Here is a 22990-nt window from a genome sequence, read left to right on the forward strand (position 1 = left end):
TCGATCAGTGACTGGTTTTTAATAAAAACTGTTGCAAATGCCGAACTGCTTTCATATACATATCGGACTGTATATATAACTGTATTTATAACTATGTTTGCCTAAAGCCCAAAAACTACCTAAGCCTCTTGCTACCCAGAAGTAAGCAAACTTTCAGGAATTCTAGAAAGTAAATTGATTTAGGAAATTTCACAATCAAAACAAAGATGTAATATATTGAGGCGGAAAGGCATAAGCGATTATCTTCGCCGACAGATCGGAGAGTACCTTAAGGACCGATGGTTAGTGGCTGATACGTTGAGCAGCCCTGTCAAAATTCAGATATTTGGAGGAGTGCCACAGGGGTCCGTATTGGGTCCCCTGTTATGGCTAATAGTTTATAATGTGTCCTTGCTTTGAATCTTCCTGCGTGCTCGGAAACGATTGCATATGCCGACGATCTTACCATGCTGGTTTACGGCAGGACTGAGGGTGACTTAGAGGAGCGTAGAAATATGGCACATGCTATTATCAAAATAATTGGATGCGCGACAAAGGTCTGGAGTTGTCACCTAATAAATGTGAATATATAACACTCACGGGAAGAAGGAGAATTGGCAGAATTAACTTGAGAGTGGGTGATCATCCCCTTTAGGTCAAGTCTTCTATCAAGTCTCTAGGGGTCACAATTGAACAAGGGTGCAGGTTTAGCACGCATGTGGTAAATATATGCAATCGAGCGGATAGGACCGTTCAGTCTCTGAATATACTGATGTCATCTCATGCTGCTCCTCGAAAATCTAAGAGAAGGCTCATTTTGCCTGCGGTTATCTCAGCTTTGTTTTATCCCGCGCCGGTCTGGGGTAAGACGGCACGTGTTAATCGAAATTTGAGCAATTTACAGAAAGTGCATAGAAGGACGTTGTTGAGAATATTTTCCAGGTACAGGACGGTAGCGTACGAGGTGGCTTGCGTGCTGGCAGATGAATCCCCTATTGATCTACTAATTGGAGAGCTCACCTGGCTTACGAAGGCATGGACAGAAAGGACGCTAGAGTGAAAACCTTAGATGATTGGAACGAAAGATGGAGATCGGGCGCGGGGTCTGTCTGGACAAAAAGGTTATTGCCGGACCTTATTCCGTAGATTACGGACCCCACGGCGAAGTGAATTACCACCTTGCGCAGTTCTTCTCAGGGCACGGCGCGTTTGATTACCTTTATAGGTTCGGTAGACGCAGCCCTCCTCGCTGCATGTACTGTTGTGGCGAGGATTCTGCCGAACACACACTATTTCACTGTGAGGAGTGGAACGATCTCCGGGACCAGGCGGGTTTAATTGGTTAACGTTCAGAAGACCTTGTCAAATATATGCTTGAGACAGTCTAGAATTGGCGGGCGATCGAAAAATACGTGACCCAAGTTTTAAGAAAGAAGGATGAAGAGGCTCGAAGACGCGGGTTTTAAGAGTAGTAGGGATACCTAGTAGAGTAGTAGGGGTACCGGAGCTCGCAACAGCCTCTGTTGCGAGCTCCGGTACGCCGAGATGTGCTGGCACCAATGAACGGCTGGGGACTCCATGGGGGTAAAAGAACATAAACATAAAAGACCAGAACCGGTGGGAACACCTTTGGCTGCGCCTCATTAGAGTGAGCACAATCAAAAAAAGAAGAGCCAACTGGCGAGCCGACCTGCCATCCCGGATTTACAGCCAGTAGGCGGGAAGGCTCGTTTGAGTAAATGGACACTTTCCTGGGCTGAGGTTTACTTAATTGTATGTCCCACCCAGGGGAGTAGGAATGAGGTAAAAAAAGGTATTACTATTCTGTCTTTTGTAATTTAATTTCTTTTTCAGATTTCTATAAAGCCTGAATATTTTAATTGTTATTTATCAGTACTATTCTCACAACCATGAGGGTAACAGATATTGCAGGGGCTCTGGCTAGATACTCAGGCAAGGAAAGTGAGCCTTGACTGGCTAGTATATATATAAAACCACCTATCAACACACCATAATAGCAAGCTAAATTTTATATTACCAATTTATATGACAAACTTTTGAATCCACAGATTCACAATCAGCTATATATAAAATACTAAAAAAATCAGGCATTGTATGAGACAATCAGGCAATGATGACTTTTGATCAGCTTTTTGAGTAAAATTGTTTTGTTTACAACCCTAAAATCTCACTTTATGATTGTGTGTCCTATTTAAGTTTGCAAATTAGTTGAACAGCATGCAGTGATCCATTTTTTGCTTTCTGAAGGTTAAAAACTGGTTAAAATTTACTCTCATATGACCAAACATTATGGACAAAGTTGTATGAACCACAGAAACGTTTGTAGAGGGTAGAAAAATTTAAAGACAATCGAACTTCACTGAGTACCATTCTGAGCATCCAACTAAAATTTCAATTCCAATGCTTGAAACTCGCATAGACTGTCTCATCTAAGAAGGCCAATGGATTACAGTTAAAAAACTACAAGTTAGTGTTGATACAGGTGATAACATTATCACCAAGCTGAAGTACCGTAAAACAAGTGGAAGATGGGTTCCAAGAGAGCTGACAGATCACCATAAGGAAGTAAGACTTGGCATGTGCACAGAGCTAAAATTACAGTATCAGCAGGAAGGTGATGCTTTTCTAAACAGTTTTCTATGTTGTGATGAGACATGGATTCATGGTATCAAAAAACAGAACATGGAGTGGAAGCACATGAGTTCACCTGGTAAGAAAATATTCTGAACCTAACCATCAGCAGGAAATATAATGATGACAATTTTTTGGATACAAAAGGCCTGGTTTTTGTCAATTTTCTAGAAGCTCAGTGAACAGTAAACAGTGCATACTACTGAAATGTGCTTAACAACAAAGTGAAGCCAGCAGTGTTCAAAATCATCTTGGATTTCAATGCAAAGGCATCATTCTGCTTCACAATAACGCCTAACCTCACACAGCAAAGCTAACTTGAGAAACCATCAACAAATTACATTCGGAATTATTACCCTCCATACAATACTGAGTTGGGCCCCATCGGATTTCCACTTGTTTGGTCACCTCAAGGAGGCACTACATGGTAAGAGGTTTAATGGTAATGACAACATTGCCATTAAACTAATGAAAATGTGCTAAACTGGCTCTGACATCAAGATGAAGATTACTTTGTGGCAGTCATAAATAAGCTAATTCAGAGATAGAACAAGTGTAATAATGTTGCTGGAGATTATGTCGAAAAGTGAAAAAATGTCACATTAAATACTATTTTAGCTCCAGAGCAATTTGTGTCTAATTACTGAATGACCCTTGTATTACCATTGTTACATGTAAAATCTGATAAGAGAATGCATCTTAAATTAGGTAAATGTACATTGAGTACGATTTATGAAAAAAAAAGAAGAAATATCAATTTGAAAGACAGAAAAATAATTGTAAAATAAAATAAATAAATAAGTAAAATTAAATTTAAAAAAATTGAAGAGGAAACATTCCAGAAAAATTAGTTTGGATTTAGTCTAAAATTTTTTTATCTTTTGGATTATAGTATAGCTTTTGGTATGAGCTGCTATCTTATATTTCTAAACAAGTTTACTCAGTTAAGCTTTGTCTAAATTGTTAAAATAATTTGTGACAAGCCACTGCTGAAGGTTATTACAATCAGCTACAGGTTATTACAGTGTGATTTGCAGTTTGATCAAAAGGGAAGTCCATAAAAGAGAGAGTCTATCCCCATTTTTAAAGGATATACAGATTTGAGAGCAATTTTATTATTTTGAAACCAGTAGGTCTTGAAGTTGAATCACTTGGTTTGCAAAAGCTATTAAGTAAAACATCCTTCTAGTTTTTAACAACACAAAAACTGGAACTCTCCAGATATTGAACAAGCTACCATGGTGGTTTTGACAAGTGAAGGTAGTATGAGTATACTGTTATATCTCAAGGATTATTTTTTTATTTTCATACACAATCTAAATACGACACATTATTCAGATTAGAGGTGACCGAATGTTGCTGAGGATGGAAAGCAAATCTGTGAGCATTGACCTGACTGTACCACTTCAATCGTCATTAAATTCCTTAGTGGAGTATCAACTTCAGAAGTGTGTGCACTTCTCCCAGACGTAGAACTATTGTACTTACTGTGGGAGAAAAAATTTCTAGGTCAAGAGCTGAGGTTCCAAGGAGAATGGCGGCAGTCATGTCCCATCTAGCAAACGTTTGAATACCATTCCTTGTTTCTGAACATTTAGCTTCAGAAGGGAGAGTCCCATTGTAAATCATGCCAAAGTAATTTGGGAATTCCTTAGATAAGTTGAGAGTCTCTAAATTCAATTATTGGACAGAAATATGCATGTTGATTGCTTAAATGATACAGTAAAGTAAATGATACAGGGTAAGTTAGAGCTTACACTTCTAAAAATATCTATAGAGTAACTACTTTTTTCATTGAAGCAAGAACTGTTCTTGTCCAAAAAATTGCTTAAGTCATACATGCTCCTAAGTATTGATAAAGAAAAATAAGTATCAAATGCCAAACAGGGAGCACACCTCTCAGGAGTATGTCAATGATGCCATACCTGGCTTACAACTAAAAATAAACAAAAATCATTGAAGATCTGAACAAAATAAATCTGAGTTACTTTCTAGGATTTAAGAAGTAAACATACATGTAAGGATAATACTGGAAAATCAGATGACAACCAGCTCCACAGGTAAGAAATTTCAAGCTTCATTCTGGTTGACTGAACCAATCATGAAAGATAAGGTATTATGTATGACCAATGTAAGAGCAGGACTAAATTCTGAACACCTAATCAGTTATCATCTTTCTAATTTTCATCCATTTATCAGTCAACATCAAGATGATTTATCTAATATCAATTTAACTTTTATAGAGTGATTACAAATGATTCATCGGATTTTTAAAATTTGTGTTTAAAAAAGTAGTAAACATAAAATTATGAGTGATACATGAAAATAAACAGAAACTGTTCAAGTTTCAGTCACACCTTCATAAATGTTCAATATGGCCTACATTCGTCACACAAAACATCTATGCGGTAGTCCATTTCAGCCCACACATGCATTAACATATTCCTATTGATGGTCATAAATGCAGCTGTAATGCGTTCCTGTAGCTCAACCAGAGTTATTGGATGTGGTGGCATGTAAACACAGTCTTTAACATAGCCCCAAAGGAAAAAATGACAAACTATAAGATCAGGAGAGCTAGGAGGCCATTTTAAGAGCACTAAGTCATCATCTGCACATCACCCGATCCAGCGGCGTGGGAGTTCTTCATTCAGAAAGCTTCATACTTCAGCATGCCAGTGAGGTGGAGCCCCATCTTGTTGGAGTACAAAGTTATTGGTGTCGTCTTTCAATTGAGGAAACAACCAAAACTGCATCATATCAAGGTATGATATATCCATCACAATATTTTCCGAGAAGAAAAACAGTCCTTTGTTTTAGAAATTGTGCCAAAAACAGTTTTTGTGAATTATGAACAAGTTTTGGTGAATTATGTTCATGTTCTACAGAATTAGGTTGTTCAGTACCCTATATCCTGACATATCGCAATTCACCTATCCATTCAAGTGAAATGTCGCCTCGTCACTAAACACCGGACGATTAGCAAAATCGCCATCCTCATTATTTGAATGTCATTACAAAATTTGTATAGTTTGTTGAGATCATTTGATTGTAACTTTTGAAATAACTTTATACAGTACGTTTTCAGTGGTAATCAAGTTTGCAAAATCTTCCAGACACTTTACTGTGGAATATCGAGTTGACTTCTTTGGGCTACACACTAAACTCGCCCTGACTCTCTCCATTGTTTTATCTGAAATGCTTGGGCGTCCAGTGCTTTTTCCATTGCACAAACAACCAGTGTCTTTAAACTGTCGATGCCATCTTAGAATGTTTTGGTGGCCTAGTGGTTCTGTTTCAAAACATCTTCGGAATAAACACTGCACAGTAACAACGGATAAACATTTCTCATACTCTAAGGGACAGAATACTTTCTGTTGTAGATGCCATTTTAGAAACTGAGCTTGTGCTGCTACCTGTCGGCAACCACTTTATCCTAACCTGAAACTTGGACAGTTTCTGTTTATTTTCATGTATCATTCATAATTTTATGAATACTACCTTTTTAAATACAGATTTTTAAAATCCTATGAATCATTTGTAATCACCTGTATAATTATCTATACACACTAAGAGTCTGCATATTAACACGATTAAGGGTGCTGAATGTTAGTTAATTTAATGACTATAGCTCTCATTTCCACAATAATTAAAGTATAAATAAAGAATTTGTACTTTCTTCCTTCAAAAACAGTGAATTACATTGAAAATAAATCAATTTCACTACCTACAATAACTATGATTTTCTGGATTCATTATTGCTATAATTAAATAGAAGGAAAAGTCTTTTTTTGCAATTAAAAATTTTAATAAATACAGGGTCCAGCAGAATGATCTGACGATTTTGGAAGGACAATAAAAAAAAATGTATTTCATAACAAAGTTTAATGCATCATATTAAAAAGCAATTTATACAGATTTATTTACAATATTCCATATTTTACTTGAAAATTATGTCTTCCAAATGTTTCCCATTTTTCCTCGTGCTCTCATTTTACCTCTAAAATTTTTCATCGCTCGTGGAATTGCTGCAATTTTGCATTGAATAGCTTCTTTTAGTTCTGAAACTGGACACAATCAACCGCAGTTGAATTTATCTTTAAGACAGCCTCAAAGAAAAAAGTCACAAATGCCCAGGTCAGGTGAACGACCAGGGAATGTCACCATTTTGTGAAATCAAACATCCTGGAAAGGTTTCTCAAAGAACATCCATGGAAACTCTTACTGTATGGGTGGTGGCACCATCTTGTTGGAACCAAATTCTGTTACCAAGCTTATTCAGTTTTGGTAGCAAAAATTATGTAACATTGTTACATACTAATGAGCCATTACTGTTACTGTGATTTGACTCCTCAAAAAAATATGGGCCTATTATGCTGAATTTTGAAACTGTACACCAAACTGTAACACATTGACTGTGAAGTGGTCGCAGGTGAAGTTCTTGTGGGTTACTGGCAGCCCAGTAACAGTGATTCTGTTTATTGACTCATCCTGAGAGGTGAAAATGTGCATAGTCTTTTGAAAGAATAATGGCATCGTGATGGACATTTTCAAGGATGAACTCGCATGCTGCTTTATGAGACACCCAGTCATTTACACTGAGTTTCTGCACTAAAATCATCTTGTAGGGGTGGAACTGAAGGTCATCATGGAGAATTCTTTTTACACTTCGATCAGAAATGCCTAGTGCAGCAGCATGCCTTCACTGTTGAACATTGTGGAGACTGTTACAAATAACCTTACAGCATCAAAGTTTTTGGGCATTCTCACCTGGCTGATTCATTTTTAAATCATTTTGAACGTTTTTTACCCACAGTAATATGGTATTCCTACTGAGAACATATGCATTTTGATTTAAATTTAAAAGACTGTGAAATAATTGGTGTGTAGCAATAAGGGAATCATTATTTTTAAAAATGCTTAAATTTTTAAAAATTTATTTAAAAATAAATTTTTAAAAGCTTAAATCATAAACGCACAATGTTCACCCGACCAACTCCTGATGGCAACTAGTGGTATGACTAGTCTAGGTGGCCTTTTCATCTGCAATTACACCAACATAATAATACTACAAAATCATCAGATCATTCTGATGTTCACCCAGACCCTGTATACCTGGTCAATCTTCATTATTTCAGACAAACTGTTTGATATATTATAATTTCCACATACATGTGACAAAGGATTAAAAAATCATAGCAATGAAATAAAATGAAACAATAAATACAATTTAAATATTTAATGTGCAATATTAAAAACAATAAAAATATACATTAAAAAATGGACGGAGACAAGAGTTTATACAATATCAATAAAGTATAAAAATTATAAAATAAAATTTAAAAAATAATGTAAGAAAGGAAATACATTAATAAATTTTTACTCATGTTATAGCCCATTTATACATATTGGTGCACAATGGTTACATAAATTAATTTATTTTTACAAAAAAATAAAATAGTCTTGTAATAACAACACACATAATATCAATGAAATCCATGAATAACCAAAAATTTACACACATGTAGATGCTTCTTGTGTACATCTATTTTTAGTTCATCTAAACAAAATAAAATTAATAAATAATTAAAAACGTTTTCACATTTGTATGGAGCAACAGATTTACTAACAAATTTACAATAAATTTCTTCTTATATTGAAAATGTAATAACAGAAAATTTCAGAGAAAAAAATTAAACATTATAATTTTTTACAACCTGTAAATGATGTTTCAAATGCAAATCTTCACCATCAGTGAGAGTATATTAATTATACTGTTTAATTAATGTGTCTCAAACATGCATGTGTACATGTATGTGAATAATCACTGTTAAAAAAGGTGATAAAATAATATTTTATTTTAAATTGCCTTCTAATTATGTCAGATTTTAGCATTTTAATATTAAGTTGATGATAATGTAGTGCTATAATTATATAATTATACATATGGCCGATGAATTAGAATAAGCTTTTTTGTAAGTTTTCAAATTCCATTGACTTTTTATCAATTCCTCAATCGACTATTATTGGAATCCTTAAAATACCTTAAGTTTCAGTAGAAAAGAAAGAAGAAAAATAAATTATCAAACTTCAGACTAATGTTTCCGAGTTATGTATACTTGAGAAGCAAAAAACAGATTTAGATTCTTGTACTGAAAAGTGACAAATCTAATAAAAGAAAAAATAATTGCACACTTATTGGGGTATACAAAAATTGTTCATAAAACCTCTAAACAGAGAAATGTAAACAATCAACATTACAATAATTCATTACTAATAATTTTATTATGACTAACTAAAGAATGGTATACCTAAGGACAAATAATGGTATTGATACCATTATTTGTCTTAGTATATCTCAGGACTGTGACTTAAAATTTTTGCCAATTTCAAGGTTTTGACAATGCCAAGAGTTTATCAAAAGTATTTCCCCTACTCAAAAGCTATATTAATAAAAAAATTATTCTTTCATGCTCTAGTAATTTACATAATAGATACAGGACAAATGAGCCTCCTGTTCTTAATTACTGATGACCATGATTATTTTATGATGAGATTAATACAGACATTAATAATATAGATGCATAAAAAACTACAAGTACAGATTTATAAATACAGTTGCATTTTTTATACTATAACTGTGCACAAAACTAAGAGTTCTCAGTAGAAAATAAAAATATTCATGTATTTTATAACTTCTTCAGCTTATAGATAATTGGTTGTTTAGAATATTATCAACCATAAAAAAATTAGTCTCCGTTCTAAACAACCATTATGTAGGAATACACATGCACTGTATCCTTTCTCTGAAGCATCTAAAAATGTATATAACTGTCATTTATTTTGTATGCAAGGAGAAACACATCCCATAATAATTTAAGCTGCCAGAGGTCTTGTAAAATAATTTTTCCTGCTAGTATCACTGAACCAATTAATCCTAGTTGGTCAAACATTTTTGAAATCTCTATCAGCCTTGTTCTTTTTGAAATATGTTTAGAATTTTCTGTTTCAAGGTGTAATTTTTTCTAGGTTTGTATTTTAATGGTTTTTTTAATAGACACCACTCCAGTCATGATGTCATCAAGAGAAAAATCAGATAGAGCTGCTATTTCTCTTTCTGTACCATACGATTGTTTGAATTTATGTGCAAGTTCTTTTTTTGATCTTATAGCTAAATAAAGTGCTGAGGCCGTGCCGTATGTAAGTGAAAATAACATATGGTTTTAATGGTAAACATGGACAGATTATTCCTCCAAAAGATCAGCTGCAAATTAGTTTGTTATGGATTAAATAATATTTGACAATACATTTTTTTCAACATCCACAGACAAGGTTTTGAAGGTTTCAGTCAAGGTAGCAAATCAAGGTTTTCTGAACCAAGTGATTATTGTAATTAAATCGTCCTGAATAACCGAAGCAATACTGAGACAATAATTGAGTTAAATATTTGCATGAATAATTTTCATGAATTAAATTTATATATTAATCCATAATAGCAATATACTTCTGTTTTACGAACTCATCTTTCTGCATCTACTTTTTCTATGAAATAAAATCATTTGGTTGTGTATCTCTCAAATGATTGATGTTTCTCATGCTTAATGCATCAGTGCTTTATATTGTAGATAAGAACATCACTGCTAAGCTATACACATGTTCTGTATCCTTTCTTTAAAGCATCTGAAAATGATGTAATTGTCACTTACTATGTATGTAAATGGAAAACTTTCATCACATAACTTAAGTCGCCAGAGGTTTTGTAAAATAAGTTTTAAGTTTCAGTTTAATCTTGATGTATCAAAGCCCATAATGGAGAATAAAAACAATGAAGACTAGCGTAACAATAATGAAAATTTTTAATACTACATACTAGTATTAATGTTTTTAGACAATCAGATTTTATATTTTTCTTAAGATAGACATTAATAACAAAAATAAACACCTAGCATGAATTTGCATTTGAAACAGCAGGTTCCAGTATGACACTAATTTTGAGGAATACATGAAACATAAGAAAAATATTTTCCTAATTATAAGTTAAAAGCTATGTATAAAAATAACAAAATGTTCAACGACTTATAAAAAATATATGACCCAATATAAAAATAGAATTCATCAATAACTACAATCTAACATAAATAGTATAAATAATGAAATATTAAAATTTAATTACAAGGCACTTTAGCTAATTAATACCACACAACAAATAACTGTTTTACTAGTTCAATGGGCAGTTTCTAATAATTATAATTTCCTGTAAATATTGTGCCACAAAAACAAGTATTTACTACAAACAAAAAATTAATACAAACAATTATCATCCTGCGCTTATAGTAAAAATAGTTAAACACAAACATTTAAGATTAAATCAACTTGGACGGCTACAAAAATAGTAATAAAATGTACTTCAAAAAAGTTAAAAAACACAATACACAAACTAAAAGTAATTAATTATTTACCCTAATAATTTTAATTCAAAAGAATTTAAAAATTTTTAACAATCAAACCTAACTGGTAATTTTTATTGCTATCAGAAAACTTTTCTTTTTTTTCAAGACATTACATCAAGATAAATGATTGTCAAATTTTAGTTCATGTAACACAACAACGTTCTTTTATTTCGATAGTAATTTATATTTGTTTAACATTAATTAATGATATGCCATCATACATGTAAACTAAAAAAATAAGTCAACAAGAACAATAATTAAAAAGACATATTAAATCTTTGAATACTAAAGGAATTAGTGAAAACTATGTACATGAAATATTACACAATAAAAAGTTTAAAACTATTGATGTAAAGTCAACAGAACAAAGAATTTTATACAGCTCTAATATAGCAGTCATGGGTAAAATTTACAAAATCAATGAACTATGACTTGAACACCAACTATATTTGAAAATAAACCCATAATAAATATTTCCTAAATAGTAATCTCTCTTAACCTGATTAACATGTTTGCTGATAGAAAAGTCTTTTTAAATAAATTAATTTCTTGTACATATAGCCACAGTGAAAAAAAAAAGTGTAGCTCAGGGTGATAACTTGTATACTGAACATCATAATTTCAAGGGTATTGGTTTCAAATTTTTACTAGTTTTATTAGTAATACAATGATGGTCATTAATCAGCACCTGATCTGCAAATAACTCAAAAAAGGTTGTGCTTATCATTCCCCATGCAGCCCAAACAGATATTTATACTTTAAAAGCATAAAAATCGTTAATAAAAAAAAAATTATATATGATACTTTACAAAACATTTAATAATAAATTTCAAGAATAAAAAAACAAAGAAAACTAAATTAAAAAAAATGGCCACTTTTAGATACATTTCACACAATGGCCCCTAAATCTTTAAGGAATTGCAATAAACTATATAGATGAGTCAATAGGTAGAATATTTGTAATTATTAAATAAACAATTGGGTGAAATTTCTTATCCCCAAATCAAACATCTCTCATTAAAAGTATACCCTCTAAATAGCAGACGACATGTTAATCAATAAAAAGAAAAATACTTTACATGAAGAGCAGTATATTATCATAAATAAATGTCTAATAAAATAAACAATGTTTATTTTAAAGCTGCTACATGTACCGGTTTTTAATACAATTATATATAATTCTGCAAAACATAACTATAACAATTATATTTACAGGCAAAACTTCATCTATAACACTACCTTTCTCATTAATTCCTAAGAGCAACTACGTATTTTTCATACTTATTTATACAACTTTATCATTATTCATCTATTTCACTTAAATGATAATACAGATATATTTAAGGTATTAAAAATTTTCTTGAGAACACTTCAATTCAACAATATAACAATTAGCCAAGTAATGGCAGTTCTAACAAATAGACAATTACAGTAATGTTACTGACAGTGCAACATAATGTATTTATGTTTAGCTCTTACTCATAACGATAAAATACCATTAGTTTGTATTGATTTCTATTAACCTTTGGATGATACTATTTTAATTAGAATTACTCTTGCTTGCTATAAAATGCAGGAAGAGGTTCTCTAAATTACTTTTAATCTTGGCTTTCCCAAGGTACCACTTTTACCCAAGGAAAATATTAGGTTTTTTGTATATCAATATAAATATTAGTATTAAACAAATATTTATTGTATTCAGTTACACAAGACTAAGATTTTATTTATTTACTGAATTAATATAATAAATCAATGGATTTTACTTGAATTATAAGCAATTTATTTTGTTAATTATTTTTTTTTAAAGATTTTTATTTGATAATCATCCAATCAAAATTAAAAATATTAAGTAATAGCTTTAAAAACCAATTATTTGAATCTCTATGTAATAGACCTACTGACTAATGAATGAGTTTTTTGTTAACTTCAGAAAAAGTATGAGAGATAAAATATAAAAAGTTATTTGTACTTACTGTCTAAATCTTTAATTGTTTATTATTTGTTCTTTGTTATTTTCTTTAAGTGTACAGAAAATATATTATTCTTATATACTGAATAAATAAATATTGTAATCTTCTAATAAAGCATATTTTCTGTATTTAATTTTTATTTATTTTACTACTGACAGGTTGATTGTTAAAAATGAAACCATTAAAAGCACTTCCATACATATGGTTAAGTTAGAAATTTTATTTTAACACAGAATCCTTTACATACACATGCACGTGCATGAACACACACACACACACACACACACAGAGAGAGAGAGGCGCGAGAGAGATAACCATGTTAAAAGACTACCCCACTTATAACATTTTTTTTTATAAACCCTTGAGTTGTGTAAGTGTGGTTTTACTGAGATAGATAAGAACAAAATAAAAACATTGTAAGTTTTCAATATAATAAGTATTCCTTAACTTCAATAGAACTCTCAAGAAAATTGTAATTTCTAACAATATTAAATCTGCAGTAAAAAAAATAATAAAATGTGCAGAATAAATATCTGTACCAAAAGAATAGCAAAAAAAGTGGAAAAATTAAATTATTAATCTCCCCTCACTAATACACACACAAAAATCTTATTCTAATCTCTTACTGGACATATACAAATATAAAATAAGCCATGAATTTATTTAATTAATATACCCTCATATCAGTATCACCTACCTCAATAAAACATAAATAATAAAATGATATTAAAATTCATGCACAATTTTTTACTAGTAAGTTATGAAATAACTAAAAAAAGAAATGAAGTTTTAAAAACCAAACATAAAGATCAAAGTTTTGTACATTGCAATTCTTTATATAACAGTCATAATTAGTTATAATTCTAGTGATCAATAGAAATTATAAGGTCAGCTACACAAACAAGCGTACAAATGAACAGACATCAGAAACATTTGTCATGAGATATCACAAAAATAAAAAATCTATGAATTTTTATGAAATATTAAATGAAACTGTAAATTTTTTACACTGGAAGGACTACTGTTAATTTTAAAATCATCAAGAATATCAAGAACATGAACATGTACTGGGTGTGGCACTGGGTTTGTCAAAAAAGAGAGCGTTGTCATTTGCTGAAGGAACGGAGTGGGGAGAAACAGTTTGTTCTGTTGTAGGCTGTGGTAGTTAAAGTTTCAGTAGCCGTGATGGCCGATAGAACAACGTGTTCATGCGTAACGGCATACATTGAAAGTAAGTTGATTATTTCCATGCAATGAAACTTTCAACGTACCTACTTAAGGTAAAGTGTCTTCATGCAATGTTATCTTAGACTATCACAAATTTCAAATGACTGGTAGTGTTTTCAGTGTTTATAAAGGAACAGTGAGGAAAACTGTGAGAACTCTGGAAAAGAGAGCGAGTCAGGCAAGCATTATCTCAAAGTTCACAGCACTCAGCAAGACGCCATACAAGATCTTTGAACTTGTCAGACAGAAGCGTGCATAGAATATTGCACAAAGACAGGATTTTATCCTTACAATGTACAGATTGTGTACAAACTTGAACTGAATGATTCACCATCAAGATTGCAGTTTTTCAACTCATTTCAGCAGGTACTGCATGCAAATCCTGATTAGTTGGACAATTTGTTTATATCGGATGAGGCACATTTTCATTTATCCGGTCACATGAATACACAAAATTGTCATTTCTGGGCTGAAGAGCAATCTCGAAGAACCCACCAAGTTCCATTGCACAGTGAAAAAGTTACTCTGTGTGTATGTCATTCGACATAGTTGATCCTTTCTTCTTTTAAGAAAATGGTGCAACTGTAACTATCATGTCTTTACATTACATTGATATGCTTAACAATTTCTTGCTTGTCAAATTACAGCAGTTAGGAGTGCAATACCGTGACTTATGGTTTCAACAAGATGATAACCATGTTAAAAGACTACCTCACTTATAAGATTTAAATTTCACGAATAGTGATGGATGTTTTAAAGAACATGTTTCCAGGTGAATCGATTTCTCACAATGGTGATATCACCTGGCTGGCATGGTCCAGTTTAACAGCGCCTGACTTCTTCTTGTGGGGATTCCTGAAGTCAAGGGTTTTCATTCAACAAGCCTACAAAATTACTGTAGTTGAAAAACAACATTAAACAGGAAATCTTAGTCATTGGTGTGGACATGTTGCAAAGAGTGATGTATAGTGTATGCAACTGTATCACAGTTGCACTAAAAAGGGCAGTGGCCATTTAAGTAATGTTACCTTCAAAATTTAAGAAATAATATATTGATTTAATAACTTAAAACTTTGAATAAGTTTGTGTTATTAGTTTCATTCATTTCACTTAATTTTGGTTATACATAAATTTACATTTAAATGTGTCAAAACCTAATGCCGCACCTGTTATATAAATATAAAAGAAATGCACTTAAATTAGTCAGATTATGTAAAAATCATTGAGCACAAATTTTGAATGCTAAGATTAAGTAGAATCTATTGCAATTGCTACTACAAGTATGTAAATATATTAATTTACAATTAAATAATATACATTTTAGTAAAGGATGCATCAACATAGAGAAGATATAGTTTATATTATCTTTTATTATCATCTCTTAGTAAGACATATTTGCAAATTTAATCCACTTTTTTCTATAACAGTATAATTAATTGTTAATATGATATTGCTTGTTATTATCAATTGGTAATAAGTAATATATAATGAATTGCTAACTTTTTTTGGATAATAAGTTTGTTATAATGATTAAACAATTTTTTTTTACTTTTTATTTGAATGATTTAAATATGATAAAAAATAAGAGGAATAGTTATTGTTGTATTACATGATTTTCAGAAAAAAAATGAGTTGGTAACTATTCTTACATAACAATATATAATTAAATAATTGGCAATAATTGTCTATTTTTGGATTCTAAATATCTATAAGAGTACTTATTAGTGCTATGATGAATGCATAGATATGTATTTTGAATAATTCAGTGCACGATGGGTGAATTACAAATGATCGAAAATGAAGAAAAGTTATTTCAACAGAGTAATATAAAGAAAACATTATATTACAAATGTTTACATAAAAGATATAAACATATTAATCAAACTGCAACCAGTCACAAAATCACTAGAGAAAAAAATTTAAATAAATGTTACATACACATACTAAACACACACCGCAAATATTTGAAAATATTTGCAGTGACTAATATTTTGAACTGAGACTAAATTCTGTAACATTCAGCTCAATCTACTAGTGAACTAATGTTCTTACTGTCTACATATAATCTGCTTATGATATAGGTAGAAATTATCTAAATAGTGTAGCAGTGATAATTAGATCAAAAGTGATTTACACATCATAAATATAGATCATTTAAATGAAAGTCTTCTATTTTAACAATTTTTTTTTGCCCTTTTAATGCGTATTGAGGCCTATGATGTTAAGTTTTCAGATGAATATCATTATACGTAAATCTAATTATAAATCATATTAATTTGAGAGGATTAACAAAAAATAATTATAATTTTTTTTTTTTTAAATTATTTTGGCATAGTTTTTATCAAATGAGGGAAATTTTTTAATCGTAAATAAAACATGATAATAACACTGATCAACATTTCAATAAATAACTTGTCATACTAATATCAAAGTGATACATTCATTACTACACCTGAAAATAGGCGGGCACTCAAAATACATTTATGTGTAATTTACATAACTCAAATTTTTTTTAATTTGTGTCACAAATGCTATTTACATAAAACAAATCACCATTGTTCTGCTACTAAAATTTAATACTATTTTTTTTTTGTACATATTTAGGAATATCTACTTTATGCAATATTAAAAAATTATACATTAAATTCATAATGACTAAACATTCACACCTCATGCACAGAATTGAAATATCATTCATAATGGACTTAAATAAATAATCCGTATAAAAAAAAAAAACAAAAAATTAGTACAAACAGTAAGTACTACCAAAACCAATGTCTGAAATTAATTTCATATTTAAAAGTCAAAATTAACAGCATCACAGCCACACACAGATTGGAAAAAGAAAGTCTGTTACTTTCATTCTTCAACAACAGTTTCTCATCACCTGTAACAAATTATTTATTAATAAATATTTTATTGTACAAAAGCATCCTAGCAGCAAATTAATATTATAATTAAGATATAAAAGTATAATTAAATTTAAATAAAGTGACTGACAGAAGATCATATTCTCCCTAATTTTTAATTCTTTCATGTTTATTCCACTTAATTCAATAAAACACCTGAAGAAGCTGTGGGCAAGGCAAAAGCACTCATGTAAGTTTACAAGTTAAAAGAATTACAGCAGTGCTTTAAAGGTAAAAAAAATTATATTATTTTTACACAATTATAATTGAAAACACACAATTCAAAAAATTAAAATTTGAAAACTTTTTTAATAAAAACAGAACTATAAGCAGCTCCTCCATCTTTCCATGGACTGCAAAGCATGTTTCTAGATTTTTACCTCCAGCAACTGCTGTTATATTTGACTTTTTTAATGCCACCATTTATTACATAAAAGTACGAAATGCCACCTTTTTTTTGAAATTTTACAGGAATAAGCTAAAAACAGCAATAAAAAGTCTTATAATGGTTGATATTTTATTCTGCAATTTTTTACGATGTATATGTTATCCTTTATAGTAAAAATGTTTTAGAACAACAAAATTTTTATTACAGAATGAATAAAAATATTCACTTGAATGAGTCCTGTTTCTCGATTTTAAGTATTCTAAAGCAAACTCATTTATATATATATGTAGATAAAATTTCTCAAAAAATCAACACAATAGATATTAATAGATATCCATATATATAAACAGTTATATTAATATAATTGTTTAAATGATATTAATATATAAACAAAGAAACAAAATCTGGAGGCATCTACTTTGTATCTTTCAAGCCCTACAGAAGAGGGTGGGTGGAAAATAAATTAAAAAATTTAAAAGCTTTCTTTGATATAATCCAAAATATTATAAATATAACTAATTTTCTATAAAATCCATACTGGCATTTCTAGAAATGTTTAAACACATTCAGGGCGTCAAGCATTGGAATTTTTAAATAAAAAAAGAAGAAAATTCATTATTCACATAAGTTATACTATAATTAATGGCAACTAGATTAAATGATCTAGCACAATACTGGACATTGTCATGACCATTACACTAATGTCAGCCTCTGTAAATAATAATTCTGTTTTTTGTAACATTTTTTTCATAAAAAGGTGATTTTAGTTTTTTTATATTCTATTTGAAGTGTTACATATTTAACACTGTGGCTGCTGTTGATATAATTAAAATGTGTTTCCATAGTGGATAATGGAAATATTAGTCAATTAAGATGACTACAAAAACTGCTGAAACCATTAATACAAGTTTAAGATTGTTTATTAAAACAAATTCAATTCAGTTTTATTCACTTGCTTGCATATGATATGGAAGGAAATTTTACAGTATATGAAAGATGCAATGCTTGACTTGAGTTCAAGTTTACGACCTTCTGGATGACCACAGAAGTCAGCAATTTCACTAAGATATCCTTTTACTATAATCCTCATACCTTTTTTTTTTAAAGATATTAGTATTGCTGTATAGATGAGTTTTTATATAATTCTCACAGATAAATATGAACTTTTGCATACTTATTTAACAAAAAAAAAAAAATTATAAATGTAATTATTTTTAATTAAAATTTTTATCAACTAAGATTTATTTTTCCACTTTTTATTGATTAATTCACCATATAAGCTAGTGTCAAAACTTTTGTAGCATATGAAAAATGCTATGCGTGACTGGGATGCAAACCTGGATCACCTGAAAAGCCACTACCACTCCACTACAGAAATTGGCAAAGGTTATTTGTTTATTTCTGAAAAATAAGGATTTTACCTCTCTTTCTGTGTACGTTTCCACATATATACATATATATGAGTGCAGAAGTGGAGAAAATGCAGAGCTACACATAATTTTACAAATATCTTACAAAATTATTTTTTTATGTTAATATTATTAGAAATAAATAAAAATAAAATGAAACCTAATAGTTTCACATTTTGTATATTTATTATTTAAAATTAAATTTGCTGCAAATTTTTTTTTTATTATGAAGCCATTTGTCAAATTACTTTTTACCTATTTGAAACTGTACTGTAGGTGATGACATTCTTCCATCGCCTCCATTAGAAAACGCTAACACTCTCATAAGATATCTTTTACCCGGTGTAAGATTAGTAACATAAGCTTCCAGTTTTGATCCAACCAGTATTATTGTATCATTTGCTCTACTGATATCTTGATCTGCCTCCCAAACACGAATCTGTAACAATGAAATTATTAATTACAAATCTTCAATTTTATTATACAAAATTTTATGAACTCTATGAAAAATTTGGTAACAAAAAAAGGAATATAAGTTTTTTGATATACTTATAATTATAACAGAATCAACCATTACTGACAGTAATGAGATCACTCCAACAATATAATAAACAATATTTTATTAAAAGAATAAGTCCATTTAATTGTTAAATACCAATATTTTGTTATTTTATTAAATAAGTGAACCAAGGTCCTGTTTTTAACTCTACCTTTTGGCATTTCATCTGTTTGTTAATGTGTTTGTACTACAGTTACGGCCCAAACATATTTTCCAATTTTTAAGAAACTGGAAAAGCTCCTTATTATTGAATGAAAAGACATATCTGTAGAAAAAATTTCATAAAACTTTTTGTTTCAGAATAGCAGCTACTATGTTTTTTTTCTTAGATGGGGAAGTTGGACAGTTCCTTGGACAATGAGGTAGGATAGAATTTCCATTGCCAAGCCATTGACATCTGATCCCTTTCCATTTCTGTTGTGACCTACTTATGATGTCACATACCATTTGTAATTAGCACTTAAGACACCTTATCTTCATTTTCAAGCTAATTTTGTCTATGAGACCATTCTCCTACTACTATTCCTTTCTCAGTATTGAATTCTCAGATTTGCCTTTCTCAGTAAACTAAATTTAATACTAAACTAGATTAAACTAAATTTAATACTAAACTAGATTAAACTAAATTTAAGTACTTAAATTTACATTACAATAAAATTAATTATTTCCAAGTATATTCCTTAAACATCTTTTTTTATACAAATGAATAAGAACTATTTAAAAATTAAAAATGGGAATATAGTAAAGGTATTTAATGGAGGTGAACTTTTGAGTCAGCGATATCAGTCAGTATTGCCTGGTAACCATGAAATAGTAAGCTTATATTGCTAATATTTTATTTTTTTAAATTTCCATGCTATACTATATTTTAATTTTCACTTAACTGAACTTTATTGTAGAACTCAATTTGATAAATTTGGGTCTCAAATATTCAAATAAATCCTAATATATCATTCTATTAAATTTACTGTCTAAATCTTTTGGAGTTGGATACCACGTGTATATGACACAGCAAAAATGAACCACTCCAGAAAAACTTAAAACATTACAGGGAATAAGAGTATATGAAACGATGTTTTTCAACAGTAAGGTTGTAGTCGTTAATCGACTAAGGAGACTTCAAACTTTTCAAAGGTTGAAATGATTTTACACATGAAATATGCCGTATACCTGACTACAACACGAGTCTTAAGATTGGCTCTAACAAACAAAGAGAAAATTTATTAAAAACAATATCTATACATGCAAGTTAAACACAAATTTAAACAATACAGAATAGTTTTTAGGCAAAGGATAAAAAAAACAGGAATAAAAAAAGGATAAACAGAATGCTGTTGTACTCAGTTATTAACTAAATAAACCAAAAATAGTTTGTCTGAAAATCTCATAGTCTTTTTAAAAATTAACAGGAATGAGAGAACATACTGATGTGAAATAATGGGTGTAGTAAGAGTCTTAATAAAATTGCAACAACTTTAGTAGCTTTCATATGCTACCACCAAATTGTCTGTATACCACCATCTAATTTTATTGTCTATAACTGTTAAATGTGGGGAATTCATTAAAAGCAGTATAAAGTCTGATTTCCCTTCCTTTTATTCCTTTATACTTTGGATGAACTTGTTTTCACTGATACTTCCACCTTCAGTTTAATTTTATGCAGTATATACTTATACAGCAAAACATAATGTAAATGATCTCTAATGTATCTGATCATGAACTGAGAATGGAAAATTTTATGGTGTGAGACTGAGAATGCAATTATTACAGCCAAAATAATGAAGGCTTGAATTTTCTCTTAATATAGAAGAAACTTAAACATATGCTACTTTTATTAATAATCACATTATTATTTTTCTTTTGTTAGTTATGTATTACATGGTTTGTTATATTAGATCATTTAGAATTTCAAAAAACTTTATTAATAATTTTTTTGTGTGTCCTACACAAATTTGAAAAACACTATACATTATGTGATATATTCTGCTTGAATTCAGAAGTAATTTTTTCTTACTATAGAAACGTTCTACTTAGCTTTTGTTTTGATTTATTATAGCGTTATACTCTTCCTTACCATTTAAATTTATTAATGTTATTATTTGAATTACATGCAATATGAACTTTAGTTTTCTTTAATATTTTAATTGCATTAATAATATGTATAAGTTTTAACAATCGCAAAATTACACTCAATCGGTTAGTTTCATTAATTTTTGTAAAAAAAAAATGAACATAGGAAGATTGTCTGTCTATTAATAGAATCTTAAAAAAAGAAGAGAAAAATAGATATCAGTATGAAAATTTAATTTTAGATAAACTGGTCATACAAATAATGGGTGTTTCAAAAAGGATGCAAAAACCCTAAGATTAAGAAGATAGAAGTCACGCATAGGTAAATTTTATTTCTCCCTACATGTGAGATGGCAAAGCTGTACTCAAGGTTAGCAACTTGTAACAGTTGAAATATCCTTCTTAGGCACTAATGATATACCAGTATAAATTCATCGCTATTGTGCTAACTATGTTGTTTTCCAATGATGAACATGTGTTTATTATTGAGACTTATTGCACATATAAATCTTACAAATGAGTGAAAGACGAATTTCAGATAAAATTTCCCAAATCTTCAGTTCAAAATATCGTGTTTGATTAATAAATTTTGTGAGGCTGGGAGTGTACATGATCGGGAAAGCACAGGTCGACCATCACTGTTACTAGAAGAAGTTCTGGAGGATATGAAAGAACATTTGACTCACTTGCCCAGAAAATTACGCAGAAAGTTATCTTCACAGGCTGGACTTTCACTTACTGTAAAGTAATTAAAGGCAATTTGAATTTATTAACACTAATATTTTTGTAATAAATTCAAAGGGGTTGCATCCTTTTTGAAACACCAGTTATTTTAGAATTTATTTTGTAATAGTTCAATAAAAATCTGAAAACCCTAATTCGTAGTTCAGTTTTTTGTTTTATTTCACTTTGAGTCAACAGCCTTTGTTAATATAAATTTGAGTTTTTATTTAAAAGACTAAGTCAACATTATATTTTCTGTCTTGCAAATTATTGTCACCACAGCAATGCACACTGCAGCTAAATGTAAAAAAATATATAAATATATTAACAAAAGTATAACTGTTATTATTCAATAATTTTAAAATACTCAATTCTCTTACTACCATCTTCAAAGTGACAAAAAATAAATACAGCTCAAGTAAATTAATTCAATTGTATGCAGTTGTATCAGCAATACATCAGTCATTATTCAGCAAAGCAAGAAAGGAAAAATAACAAACAATACCCTTTAATCTAATATCAGGAAAACCTCTCCGCTGCTGTCCTGCTGAAGTATAAGCTGTGAAGCAAATATCTACTAGAACAGTTAATATCCTTGCCTTCCAGCTAGGTGTTAAACTAAATAATAGTTCCTTCTTGATGACAGATCAACAA

General features: G+C 30.2%; 1 protein-coding gene across 1 annotated transcript in view; it reads right to left on the reverse strand.

Annotated features, from left to right (window-relative positions):
- Window positions 1-7855: 7855 nt before the first annotated feature.
- The window catches only part of Cont (Contactin), a 67435-nt gene continuing 52300 nt past the window's right edge, over window positions 7856-22990 (reverse strand). The window contains exons 21-22 of the mRNA XM_075362873.1: window positions 19240-19423; window positions 7856-17165 (exon numbers count right to left, since the gene is read on the reverse strand). Coding sequence (XP_075218988.1) covers window positions 17041-17165; window positions 19240-19423 — 309 coding nt within the window. The 3' untranslated portion in view covers window positions 7856-17040. The remainder of the gene's footprint in view (window positions 17166-19239; window positions 19424-22990) is intronic.

The sequence above is a fragment of the Lycorma delicatula genome, chromosome 4 (genome assembly GCF_047948215.1).
Source record: "Lycorma delicatula isolate Av1 chromosome 4, ASM4794821v1, whole genome shotgun sequence".
Lineage (NCBI taxonomy): Eukaryota > Metazoa > Arthropoda > Insecta > Hemiptera > Fulgoridae > Lycorma > Lycorma delicatula.